Raw genomic sequence first — 13,509 nt, forward strand, 5'->3', positions numbered from 1 at the left:
GTTCAGTTACCTGTTGTCACTGGTCGTCTCTCAGTCGCATGTGTTTAGATACCTGTTGTCACTGGTCAGTCTCTAGTCGCTTGTGTTTAGATACCTGTTGTCACTGGTCAGTCTCTTGTGTTGAATTTCCGCCATCGTGGAGGGTTGTGTGGTTTCATGTCACGTGGTTCTGTCTTGTGTTCATGTCAAGAGAGCACCAGGAGGCTACATAAAGGGTAATAATAATATCATTCACACCAGAATCACCAATGTCTTTACCGTATATAAAATATAAGAAAAGGAAATATACAGTTCAATACCCGTATTACTTATGGGGTATCGTATATACAGTTCAATAATCTCGTATTACATATCTTATTTAGTATTCTTATAAACGTTTTAGGTGGAATACACCAAACCATACTTGTTGTGGACTAGGAAAAAACAATAAAACGTGTATTAATTCTCAGTGAGTCTACGTGTCAACAATAAAAACGTATTAATTTCAGTGAGTCTACGTGTCAACAATAAAACGTATTAATTTCAGTGAGTCTCACGTGTCAACAATAAAACGTACATTAATTTCAGTGAGTCTACGTCGTCAACAATAAACGTGTATTAATTTCAGTGAGTCTACGTGTCAACAATAAAACGTGTATTAATTTCAGTGAGTCTACGTGTCAACAATAAACGTGTATTAATTTCAGTGAGTCTACGTGTCAACAATAAAACGTGTATTAATTTCAGTGAGTCTACGTGTCAACAATAAACGTGTATTAATTTCAGTGAGTTTACATGTCAACAATAAAACGTGTATTAATTTCAGCGTGTCTACGTCAACAATAAAACGTGTATTAATTTCAGCGTGTCTACGTGTCAACAATTAAAGGTGTATTAATTTCAGTGAGTTTACATGTCGCAACAATAATAAACGTATTAATTTCAGCGTGTCTACGTGTCAACAATAAACGTGTATTAATTTCAGCGTGTCTACGTGTCAACAATAAAACGTGTATTAATTTCAGCGTCTACGTGTCAACAATAAAACGTGTATTAATTTCAGCGTGTCTACGTGTCAACAATAAAACGTGTATTAATTTCAGCGTGTTACGTGTCAACAATTAAAAGTGTATTAATTTCAGCTTGTTTACGTGTTCACAATGTAAATATTGCTTCGAGTTATGACAACAGTAGGTGTCTCTGTATGAGTAGAGAGAACAAGTTTGCTGTTAGTGACATTTCTGTCAGACAGATAGAGTAATTACAAAACTAGTAGCCGAACCCGGAACATATGTCAGTCTTATTGATGTATTTAGCGTGTTAAACTTACGCGTTCAAATTATAAATATTGAAGGTAAATTCTGATTAGTAGGGGTGGTTTTAATCCATGTTAAACTTTGTAACAGTTAGTCCTAACTTCACTGAAATTTCAAGCTTATATAATTAATCAAAGTTTTAAATTAATTAACTAAATAGAAGAACATCAATATTTTGCTTGACTGGGTAAAACGAACGAAACGTTGGAACTTACATAAATAGTCCTTTACTGTTATTTTAAAAGTTGGCAGATAGCCCGATGTAGCTTTGCTGTAAGAAAACACACAGAACACCATGACATATCGATATACATTCTTCAAGCAAGTAATACATCTCCAAAACTATATTCACAGTCTGGTTACAACTGCTGTCCCTAATTAACTCGCACCTCAACTTGTTATTCGCCGGGATGACCATAAGTCTACAGACTCACAACGCAGGGTTCGAGTACCTCGATGGACTCAGCAGATGTAATCTGAATATGTTACTGTTATTGTTTTATAAAGTACCTAGTTACACACAGACGTTATTTCTTGGAGGTAAAGATGTGTATTATTTTAATTTTGACAAAAAAAAACAACAACAAACATTATATGAGTTACCCATCACGGGTATCGAAACCCGATTTTTATCATTATAAGCCCTCGGGCTTAACGCACTATTACATAGTGAACGTAAAACAAAGAGGCAGTCTTTATGGTTAACGTTTCGTGGAAGCAAGCCTCGAGATAAAAGATATGTATCTGATAGTATAATAAAAATGTCTGTGAGTCTGTAATTGACTAATTTCGTAGTAAACTGTGGTATTATATTATATTATACGACACGACACTTTTAATATTAACTTGCTGTCAGAACAAGCTAATTACTTAGGTCAAAAGTAAAAGTCAACACTGTAACAATTAGACCTAATTAAATACACCGTGTTTAGGTTGTTACCTATCAGGATTATAAAGCTCTGTTCTATTGGTTGAGTACAAGTCGTTATTAGCGGTGTTTTCGGCCGTAAACACATTAATATTTCACAAGATATGGCCAGCTTAGGACGCTTGGGGTGGTCTTAAATTTATGTAGTAAGCTAACAACGCCAAGTAATCTTCATAATAAAACAAAGTGATGAAATATAAAAACAACAACAGACATATTAAACATTCTGATTAATAATGTTCGTAAAATTAAAAACAAATTATGGAGCACGCCCTGCTCGTGTAAACTATAACACTAGTTCAGAGCGTTATGTATCTTCGAAGACTTAAGGTTTGTTGAACGACTTAGCAGCAGTATAATCATATTACACTTCGCTATAACACAAAATACACTACGTTGAAATATGTAAGATATATTAAAGGTTGAACATAGTGGGTAATGGTGCTCAAATAAATATTGTGAAAAGATACCCCATCTATCGCCAGGTGCTATTTTACTGGTGGTATGGAAACCTCTGATACACAACAATAAACCGATCATTACATCAGTAAAACTGAACGAACACAGGAGAGAGATAGAAATGTTTCCTTTGTTAATATTTTGTAACTTTATAATGAACACAATAAAACATTTTAACCGTCGTCTGCTTTAGACATCGATGGCGTAATAATACCAACTGTTAGAGAGACACAAGTGCTGAGGATGACGTTTCGAATGTCCATCGCAGTTCATCATGAATACTCTGTTTAAACAATCTATCAAAGAATATTCTTATATGTTGGTAGTCAGAAAGAAATTATACACTACATGTTTATAAGACAATTTTTTCTTTCGTCCAACGTTTCGCCATTGGAACTTCACGAGGATTAGTAGGACAAGAACAGTTCTCTGTTTCAACTTTGTTATCAAAATGTCTAAATCCCTACAGGATGCACTAGAGATGACCAAAATACAATATAAAATTTTATATATTTTTAACCTGGATAGCTCACAAACGAAATGATGGCACACTCTTTAGCGAGACATGTAACTTCTAATGTCTAATTAAGAGGTGAAATAAATCATAATATAGTCAACTTACTTAAAGACATCTGGAAGTTACAATGTTGAGTGTCCATTGGATATCTATGTAGTTCCATTAGGCATCCCACTTGGACTAAGTACCTAGAAGAAAGTCGAAAACCTTAACAATTTTATACACTAAGTGAGGACCGGACAACTGTAGTTTTATATACTTTATACACTAAATGAGGACCGGAGCAACTGTAGTTCTATATAATTTATACACTAAGTGAGGACCGGGACAACTGTAGTTTTATATACTTTATACACTAAGTGAGGACTGGGACAACTGTAGTTTTATATACTTTTATACACTAAATGAGGACCGGGGCAACTGTAGTTTTATATACTTTATACACTAAGTGAGGACCGGGACAACTGAAGTTTTATATACTTTATACACTAAGTGAGGACCGGGCCAACTGAAGTTTCAAATACTTTATACACTAAGTGAGGACCGGGGCAACTGGAGTTTTATATACTTTATACACTAAGTGAGGACCGGGACAACTGGAGTTTTATATACTTTATAACACTAAGTGAGGACCGGGGCAACTGAAGGTTTATATACTTTATACACTAAGTGAGGACCGGGACAACTGAAGTTTTATATACTTTATACACTAAGTGAGGACCGGGACAACTGTTGTTTTATATACTTTATACACTAAGTGAGGACCGGGACAACTGAAGTTTTATATACTTTATACACTAAGTGAGGACCGACAACTGAAGTTTTATATACTTTATACACTAAGTGAGGACCGGGACAACTGAAGTTTTATATACTTTATACACTAAGTGAGGACCGGGACAACTGTTGTTTTATATACTTTTATACACTAAGTGAGGACCGGGACAACTGAAGTTTTATATACTTTATACACTAAGTGAGGACCGGGACAACTCTAGTTTATATATACTTTTATACACTAAGTGAGGACCGGGACAACTGAAGGTTTATATACTTTATACACTAAGTGAGGACCGGGGCAACTGAAGTTTTATATACTTTGTACACTAAGTGAGGACCGGGACAACTGAAGTTTTATATACTTTGTACACTAAGTGAAAACCGGGACAACTGAAGGTTTATATACTTTATACACTAAGTGAGGACCGGGACAACTGAAGTTTTATATACTTTATACACTAAGTGAGGACCGGGACAACTGGAGTTTCATATACTTTCTACACTAAGTGAGGACCGGGACAACTGAAGTTTTATATACTTTATACACTAAGTGAGGACCGGGACAACTGGAGTTTCATATACTTTCTACACTAAGTGAGGACCGGGACAACAAAAGTTTTATATACCTTTATACACTAAGTCATGAGGACCGGGGCAACTGAAGTTTTATATACCTTTATACACTAAGTGAGGACGGGACAACTGAAGTTTTATATACTTTATACACTAAGTGAGGACCGGGACAACTGAAGTTTTATATTACTTTTATACACTAAGTGAGGACCGGGACAACTGTAGTTTTATATACTTTATACACTAAGTGAGGACCGGGACAACTGAAGTTTTATATACTTTATATACACTAAGTGAGGACCGGGACAACTGAAGTTTTATATACTTTATACAGTAAGTGAGGACTGGGACAACTGTAGTTTTATATACTTTATACACTAAGTGAGGACCGGACAACTGTAGTTTTATATACTTCATACACTAAGTGAGGACTGAGGCAACTGTGTTTTATATACTTTATACACTAAGTGAGGACCGGGACAACTGAAGTTTTATATACTTTATACACTAAGTGAGGACCGGGACAACTGAAGTTTTTATATACTTTATACACTAAGTGAGGACCGGGACAACTGTAGTTTTATATACTTCATACACTAAGTGAGGACTGAGGCAACTGTGGTTTTATATATTTTATACACTAAGTGAGGACCGGGACAACTGTAGTTTTATATACTTCATAACACTAAGTGAGGACCGGGACAACTGTAGTTTTATATACTTTATACACTAAGTGAGGACCGGGACAACTGAAGTTTTATATACTTTATACACTATGAGTGAAACGGGACAACTGAAGTTTTATATACTTTATACACTAAGTGAGGACCGGGACAACTGGAGTTTTATATACTTTATACACTAAGTGAGGACCGGGACAACTGTAGTTTTATATACTTTATACACTAAGTGAGGACCGGAACAACTGAAGTTTTATATACTTTATACAACTAAGTGAGGACCGGGACAACTGTTGTTTTATATATACTTTATACACCAAGTGAGGACCGGGACAACTGAAGTTTTATATACTTTATACACTAAGTGAGGACCGGGACAACTGAAGTTTTATATACTTTATACACTAAGTGAGGACCGGGACAACTGTAGTTTTATATACTTTATACACTAAGTGAGGACCGGGACAACTGAAGTTTTATATACTTTATATACACTAAGTGAGGACCGGGACAACTGAAGGTTTATATACTTTATACACTAAGTGAGGACCGGGACAACTGTAGTTTTATATACTTTATACACTAAGTGAGGACCGGGACAACTGAAGGTTTATATACTTTATACACTAAGTGAGGACCGGGACAACTGTAGTTTTATATACTTTATACACTAAGTGAGGACCGGGGCAACTGAAGGTTTATATACTTTATACACTAAGTGAGGACCGGGCAACTGAAGGTTTATATACTTTATACACTAAGTGAGGACCGGGACAACTGAAGTTTTATATACTTTATACACTAAGTGAGGACCGGGCAACTCAAGTTTTATATACTTTGTACACTAAGTGAGGACCGGAACAACTGAAGTTTTATATACTTTATACACACTAAGTGAGGACCGGGACAACTGAAGTTTTATATACTTTATACACTAAGTGAGGACCGGGACAACTGTTGTTTTATATACTTTATACACTATGAGGACCGGGACAACTGAAGTTTTATATACTTTATACACTAAGTGAGGACCGACAACTGAAGTTTTATATACTTTATACACTAAGTGAGGACCGGGACAACTGAAGTTTTATATACTTTATACACTAAGTGAGGACCGGGACAACTGTTGTTTTATATACTTTATACACTTAAGTGAGGACCGGGACAACTGAAGTTTTATATACCTTTATACACTAAGTGAGGACCGGGACAACTCTAATTTTATATACTTTATACACTAAGTGAGGACCGGGACAACTGAAGGTTTATATACTTTATACACTAAGTGAGGACCGGGGCAACTGAAGTTTTATATACTTTGTACACTAAGTGAGGACCGACAATTGAAGTTTTATATACTTTGTACACTAAGTGAAAACCGGGACAACTGAAGGTTTATATACTTTATACACTAAGTGAGGACCGGGACAACTGAAGTTTTATATACTTTATACACCAAGTGAGGACCGGGACAACTGAGTTTCATATACTTTCTACACTAAGTGAGGACCGGGACAACTGAAGTTTTATATACTTTATACACTAAGTGAGGACCGGGACAACTGAGTTTCATATACCTTCTACACTAAGTGAGGACCGGGACAACTAAAGTTTTATATACTTTATACACTAAGTGAGGACCGGGGCAACTGAAGTTTTATATACTTTATACACTAAGTGAGGACCGGGACAACTGAAGTTTTATATACTTTATACACTAAGTGAGGACCGGGACAACTGAAGTTTTATATACTTTATACACTAAGTGAGGACCGGGACAACTGTAGTTTTATATACTTTATACACTAAGTGAGGACCGGGACAACTGAAGTTTTATATACTTTATACACTAAGTGAGGACCGGGACAACTGAAGTTTTATATACTTTATACAGTAAGTGAGGACCGGGACAACTGTAGTTTTATATACTTTATACACTAAGTGAGGACCGGGACAACTGTAGTTTTATATACTTCATACACTAAGTGAGGACTGAGGCAACTGTAGTTTTATATACTTCATACACTAAGTGAGGACTGAGGCAACTGTGGTTTTATATACTTTATACACTAAGTGAGGACCGGGACAACTGTAGTTTTATATACTTTATACACTAAGTGAGGACCGGGACAACTGAAGTTTTATATACTTTATACACTAAGTGAGGACCGGGACAACTGTAGTTTTATATACTTCATACACTAAGTGAGGACTGAGGCAACTGTGGTTTTATATACTTTATACACTAAGTGAGGACCGGGACAACTGTAGTTTTATATACTTTATACACTAAGTGAGGACCGGGACAACTGTAGTTTTATATACTTCATACACTAAGTGAGGACCGGGACAACTGTAGTTTTATATACTTTATACACTAAGTGAGGACCGGGACAACTGAAGTTTTATATACTTTATACACCAAGTGAGGACCGGGACAACTGAAGGTTTATATACTTTATACACTAAGTGAGGACCGGGACAACTGTAGTTTTATATACTTTATACACTAAGTGAGGACCGGGGCAACTGAAGGTTTATATACTTTATACACTAAGTGAGGACCGGGGCAACTGAAGGTTTATATACTTTATACACTAAGTGAGGACCGGGACAACTGAAGTTTTATATACTTTATACACTAAGTGAGGACCGGGGCAACTCAAGTTTTATATACTTTGTACACTAAGTGAGGACCGGAACAACTGAAGTTTTATATACTTTATACACTAAGTGAGGACCGGGACAACTGAAGTTTTATATACTTTATACACTAAGTGAGGACCGGGACAACTGTTGTTTTATATACTTTATACACTAAGTGAGGACCGGGACAACTGAAGTTTTATATACTTTATACACTAAGTGAGGACCGGGACAACTGAAGTTTTATATACTTTATACACTAAGTGAGGACCGGGACAACTGAAGTTTTATATACTTTATACACTAAGTGAGGACCGGGACAACTGTTGTTTTATATACTTTATACACTAAGTGAGGACCGGGACAACTGAAGTTTTATATACTTTATACACTAAGTGAGGACCGAAACAACTCTAATTTTATATACTTTATACACTAAGTGAGGACCGGGACAACTGAAGGTTTATATACTTTATACACTAAGTGAGGACCGGGGCAACTGAAGTTTTATATACTTTGTACACTAAGTGAGGACCGGGACAACTGAAGTTTTATATACTTTGTACACTAAGTGAAAACCGGGACAACTGAAGGTTTATATACTTTATACACTAAGTGAGGACCGACAACTGAAGTTTTATATACTTTATACACTAAGTGAGGACCGGGACAACTGGAGTTTCATATACTTTCTACACTAAGTGAGGACCGGGACAACTGAAGTTTTATATACTTTATACACTAAGTGAGGACCGGGACAACTGGAGTTTCATATACTTTCTACACTAAGTGAGGACCGGGACAACTAAAGTTTTATATACTTTATACACTAAGTGAGGACCGGGGCAACTGAAGTTTTATATACTTTATACACTAAGTGAGGACCGGGACAACTGAAGTTTTATATACTTTATACACTAAGTGAGGACCGGACAACTGAAGTTTTATATACTTTATACACTAAGTGAGGACCGGGACAACTGTAGTTTTATATACTTTATACACTAAGTGAGGACCGGGACAACTGAAGTTTTATATACTTTATACACTAAGTGAGGACCGGGACAACTGAAGTTTTATATACTTTATACAGTAAGTGAGGACCGGGACAACTGTAGTTTTATATACTTTATACACTAAGTGAGGACCGGGACAACTGTAGTTTTATATACTCTCTATACACTAAGTGAGGACTGAGGCAACTGTGGTTTTATATACTTTTATACACTAAGTGAGGACCGGGACAACTGTAGTTTTATATACTTTATACACTAGTGAGGACCGGGACAACTGAAGTTTTATATACTTTATACACTAAGTGAGGACCGGGACAACTGTAGTTTTATATACTTCATACACTAAGTGAGGACTGAGGCAACTGTGGTTTTATATACTTTATACACTAAGTGAGGACCAGGACAACTGTAGTTTTATATACTTCATACACTAAGTGAGGACCGGGACAACTGTAGTTTTATATACTTTATACACTAAGTGAGGACCGGGACAACTGAAGTTTTATATACTTTATACACTAAGTGAGGACCGGGACAACTGTGGTTTTATATACTTTATACACTAAGTGAGGACCGGGACAACTGAAGTTTTATATACTTTATACACTAAGTGAGGACCGGGACAACTGAAGTTTTATATACTTTATACACTAAGTGAGGACCGGGACAACTGGAGTTTTATATGCTTTATACACTAAGTGAGGACCGGGACAACTGTAGTTTTATATACTTTATACACTAAGTGAGGACCGGGACAACTGAAGGTTTATATACTTTATACACTAAGTGAGGACCGGGACAACTGTAGTTTTATATACTTTATACACTTAATGAGGACTGAGGCAACTGTGGCTTTATATACTTTATACACTAAGTGAGGACAGGGACAACTGAAGTTTTATATACTTTATACACTAAGTGAGGAACGGGACAACTGAAGTTTTATATACTTTATACACTAAGTGAGGACCGGACAACTGGAGTTTTATATACTTTATACACTAAGTGAGGACCGGGACAACTGTAGTTTTATATACTTTTATACACTAAGTGAGGACCGGGACAACTGTAGTTTTATATACTTTATACACTAAGTGAGGACCGGGACAACTGAAGTTTTATATACTTTATACACTAAGTGAGGACCGGGACAACTGTTGTTTTATATACTTTATACACTAAGTGAGGACCGGGACAAGTGAAGTTTTATATACTTTATACACTAAGTGAGGACCGGGACAACTGAAGTTTTATATACTTTATACACTAAGTGAGGACCGGACAACTGAAGTTTTATATACTTTATACACTAAGTGAGGACCGGGACAACTGTAGTTTTATATACTTTATACACTAAGTGAGGACCGGGACAACTGAAGTTTTATATACTTTATACACTAAGTGAGGACCGGGGCAACTGAAGTTTTATATACTTTGTACACTAAGTGAGGACCGGGACAACTGAAGTTTTATATACTTTATACACTAAGTGAGGACCGGGACAACTGTAGTTTTATATACTTTATACACTAAGTGAGGACTGAGGCAACTGTGGTTTTATATACTTTATACACTAAGTGAGGTCCGGGACAACTGAAGTTTTATATACTTTATACACTAAGTGAGGACCGGGACAACTGAAGTTTTATATACTTTATACACTAAGTGAGGACCGGGACAACTGTAGTTTTATATACTTTTATACACTAAGTGAGGACTGAGGCAACTGTGGTTTTATATACTTTATACACTAAGTGAGGACCGGGACAACTGAAGTTTTATATACTTTATACACTAAGTGAGGACCGGGACAACTGAAGTTTTATATACTTTATACACCAAGTGAGGACCGGACAACTGGAGTTTTATATGCTTTATACACTAAGTGAGGACCGGGACAACTGTAGTTTTATATACTTTTATACACTAAGTGAGGACCGGGACAACTGAAGGTTTATATACTTTATACACTAAGTGAGGACCGGGACAACTGTAGTTTTATATACTTTATACACTTAGTGAGGACTGAGGCAACTGTGGTTTTATATACTTTATACACTAAGTGAGGACAGGGACAACTGAAGTTTTATATACTTTATACACTAAGTGAGGAACGGGACAACTGAAGTTTTATATACTTTATACACTAAGTGAGGACCGGGACAACTGAAGTTTTATATACTTTATACACTAAGTGAGGACCGGGACAACTGTAGTTTTATATACTTTATACACTAAGTGAGGACCGGACAACTGAAGTTTTATATACTTTATACACTAAGTGAGGACCGGGACAACTGTTGTTTTATATACTTTATACACTAAGTGAGGACCGGGACAAGTGAAGTTTTATATACTTTATACACTAAGTGAGGACCGGGACAACTGAAGTTTTATATACTTTATACACTAAGTGAGGACCGGGACAACTGAAGTTTTATATACTTTATACACTAAGTGAGGACCGGGACAACTGTAGTTTTATATACTTTATACACTAAGTGAGGACCGGGACAACTGAAGTTTTATATACTTTATACACTAAGTGAGGACCGGGACAACTGAAGTTTTATATACTTTATACACTAAGTGAGGACCGGGACAACTGTAGTTTTATATACTTTATACACTAAGTGAGGACCGGGACAACTGAAGGTTTATATACTTTATACACTAAGTGAGGACCGGACAACTGTAGTTTTATATACTTTATACACTAAGTGAGGACCGGGACAACTGAAGTTTTATATACTTTATACACTAAGTGAGGACCGGGACAACTGTAGTTTTATATACTTTATACACTAAGTGAGGACCGGGACAACTGAAGGTTTATATACTTTATACACTAAGTGAGGACCGGGACAACTGTAGTTTTATATACTTTATACACTAAGTGAGGACCGGGACAACTGAAGTTTTATATACTTTATACACTAAGTGAGGACCGGGACAACTGAAGTTTTATATACTTTATACACTAAGTGAGGACCGGGACAACTGGAGTTTTATATACTTTATACACTAAGTGAGGACCGGGACAACTGTAGTTTTATATACTTTATACACTAAGTGAGGACCGGAACAACTGAAGTTTTATATACTTTATACACTAAGTGAGGACCGGGACAACTGTTGTTTTATATACTTTATACACTAAGTGAGGACCGGGACAACTGAAGTTTTATATACTTTATACACTAAGTGAGGACCGGGACAACTGAAGTTTTATATACTTTATACACTAAGTGAGGACCGGGACAACTGTAGTTTTATATACTTTATACACTAAGTGAGGACCGGACAACTGAAGTTTTATATACTTTATACACTAAGTGAGGACCGGGACAACTGAAGGTTTATATACTTTATACACTAAGTGAGGACCGGGACAACTGTAGTTTTATATACTTTATACACTAAGTGAGGACCGGGACAACTGTAGTTTTATATACTTTATACACCAAGTGAGGACCGGGGCAACTGAAGGTTTATATACTTTATACACTAAGTGAGGACCGGGACAACTGAAGTTTTATATACTTTATACACTAAGTGAGGACCGGGACAACTGGAGTTTTGTATGCTTTATACACTAAGTGAGGACCGGGACAACTGTAGTTTTATATACTTTTATACACTAAGTGAGGACCGGGACAACTGAAGGTTTATATACTTTATACACTAAGTGAGGACCGGGACAACTGTAGTTTTATATACTTTATACACTTAGTGAGGACTGAGGCAACTGTGGTTTTATATACTTTATACACTAAGTGAGGACAGGGACAACTGAAGTTTTATATACTTTATACACTAAGTGAGGAACGGGACAACTGAAGTTTTATATACTTTTATACACTAAGTGAGGACCGGGACAACTGAGTTTTATATACTTTATACACTAAGTGAGGACCGGGACAACTGTAGTTTTATATACTTTATACACTAAGTGAGGACCGGGACAACTGAAGTTTTATATACTTTATACACTAAGTGAGGACCGGGACAACTGTTGTTTTATATACTTTATACACTAAGTGAGGACCGGGACAAGTGAAGTTTTATATACTTTATACACTAAGTGAGGACCGGGACAACTGAAGTTTTATATACTTTATACACTAAGTGAGGACCGGGACAACTGAAGTTTTATATACTTTATACACTAAGTGAGGACCGGGACAACTGTAGTTTTATATACTTTTATACACTAAGTGAGGACCGGGACAACTGAAGTTTTATATACTTTATACACTAAGTGAGGACCGGGACAACTGAAGTTTTATATACTTTATACACTAAGTGAGGACCGGGACAACTGTAGTTTTATATACTTTATACACTAAGTGAGGACCGGGACAACTGAAGGTTTATATACTTTATACACTAAGTGAGGACCGGGACAACTGTAGTTTTATATACTTTATACACTAAGTGAGGACCGGGACAACTGAAGTTTTATATACTTTATACACTAAGTGAGGACCGGGACAACTGTAGTTTTATATACTTTATACACTAAGTGAGGACCGGGACAACTGAAGGTTTATATACTTTATACACTAAGTGAGGACCGGGACAACTGTAGTTTTATATACTTTATACACTA

General features: G+C 36.2%; 1 protein-coding gene across 1 annotated transcript in view; it reads right to left on the minus strand.

Annotated features, from left to right (window-relative positions):
- Positions 1-2,871: 2,871 nt before the first annotated feature.
- LOC143245966 (gamma-aminobutyric acid receptor subunit rho-3-like) overlaps positions 2,872-13,509 on the minus strand; it is a 31,809-nt gene continuing 21,171 nt past the window's right edge. The window contains exons 6-7 of the mRNA XM_076492218.1: positions 3,305-3,387; positions 2,872-2,978 (exon numbers count right to left, since the gene is read on the minus strand). Coding sequence (XP_076348333.1) covers positions 2,872-2,978; positions 3,305-3,387 — 190 coding nt within the window. The remainder of the gene's footprint in view (positions 2,979-3,304; positions 3,388-13,509) is intronic.

Source organism: Tachypleus tridentatus, chromosome 3 (assembly GCF_004210375.1).
Source record: "Tachypleus tridentatus isolate NWPU-2018 chromosome 3, ASM421037v1, whole genome shotgun sequence".
In the NCBI taxonomy this organism is placed as follows: Eukaryota; Metazoa; Arthropoda; class Merostomata; order Xiphosura; family Limulidae; genus Tachypleus; species Tachypleus tridentatus.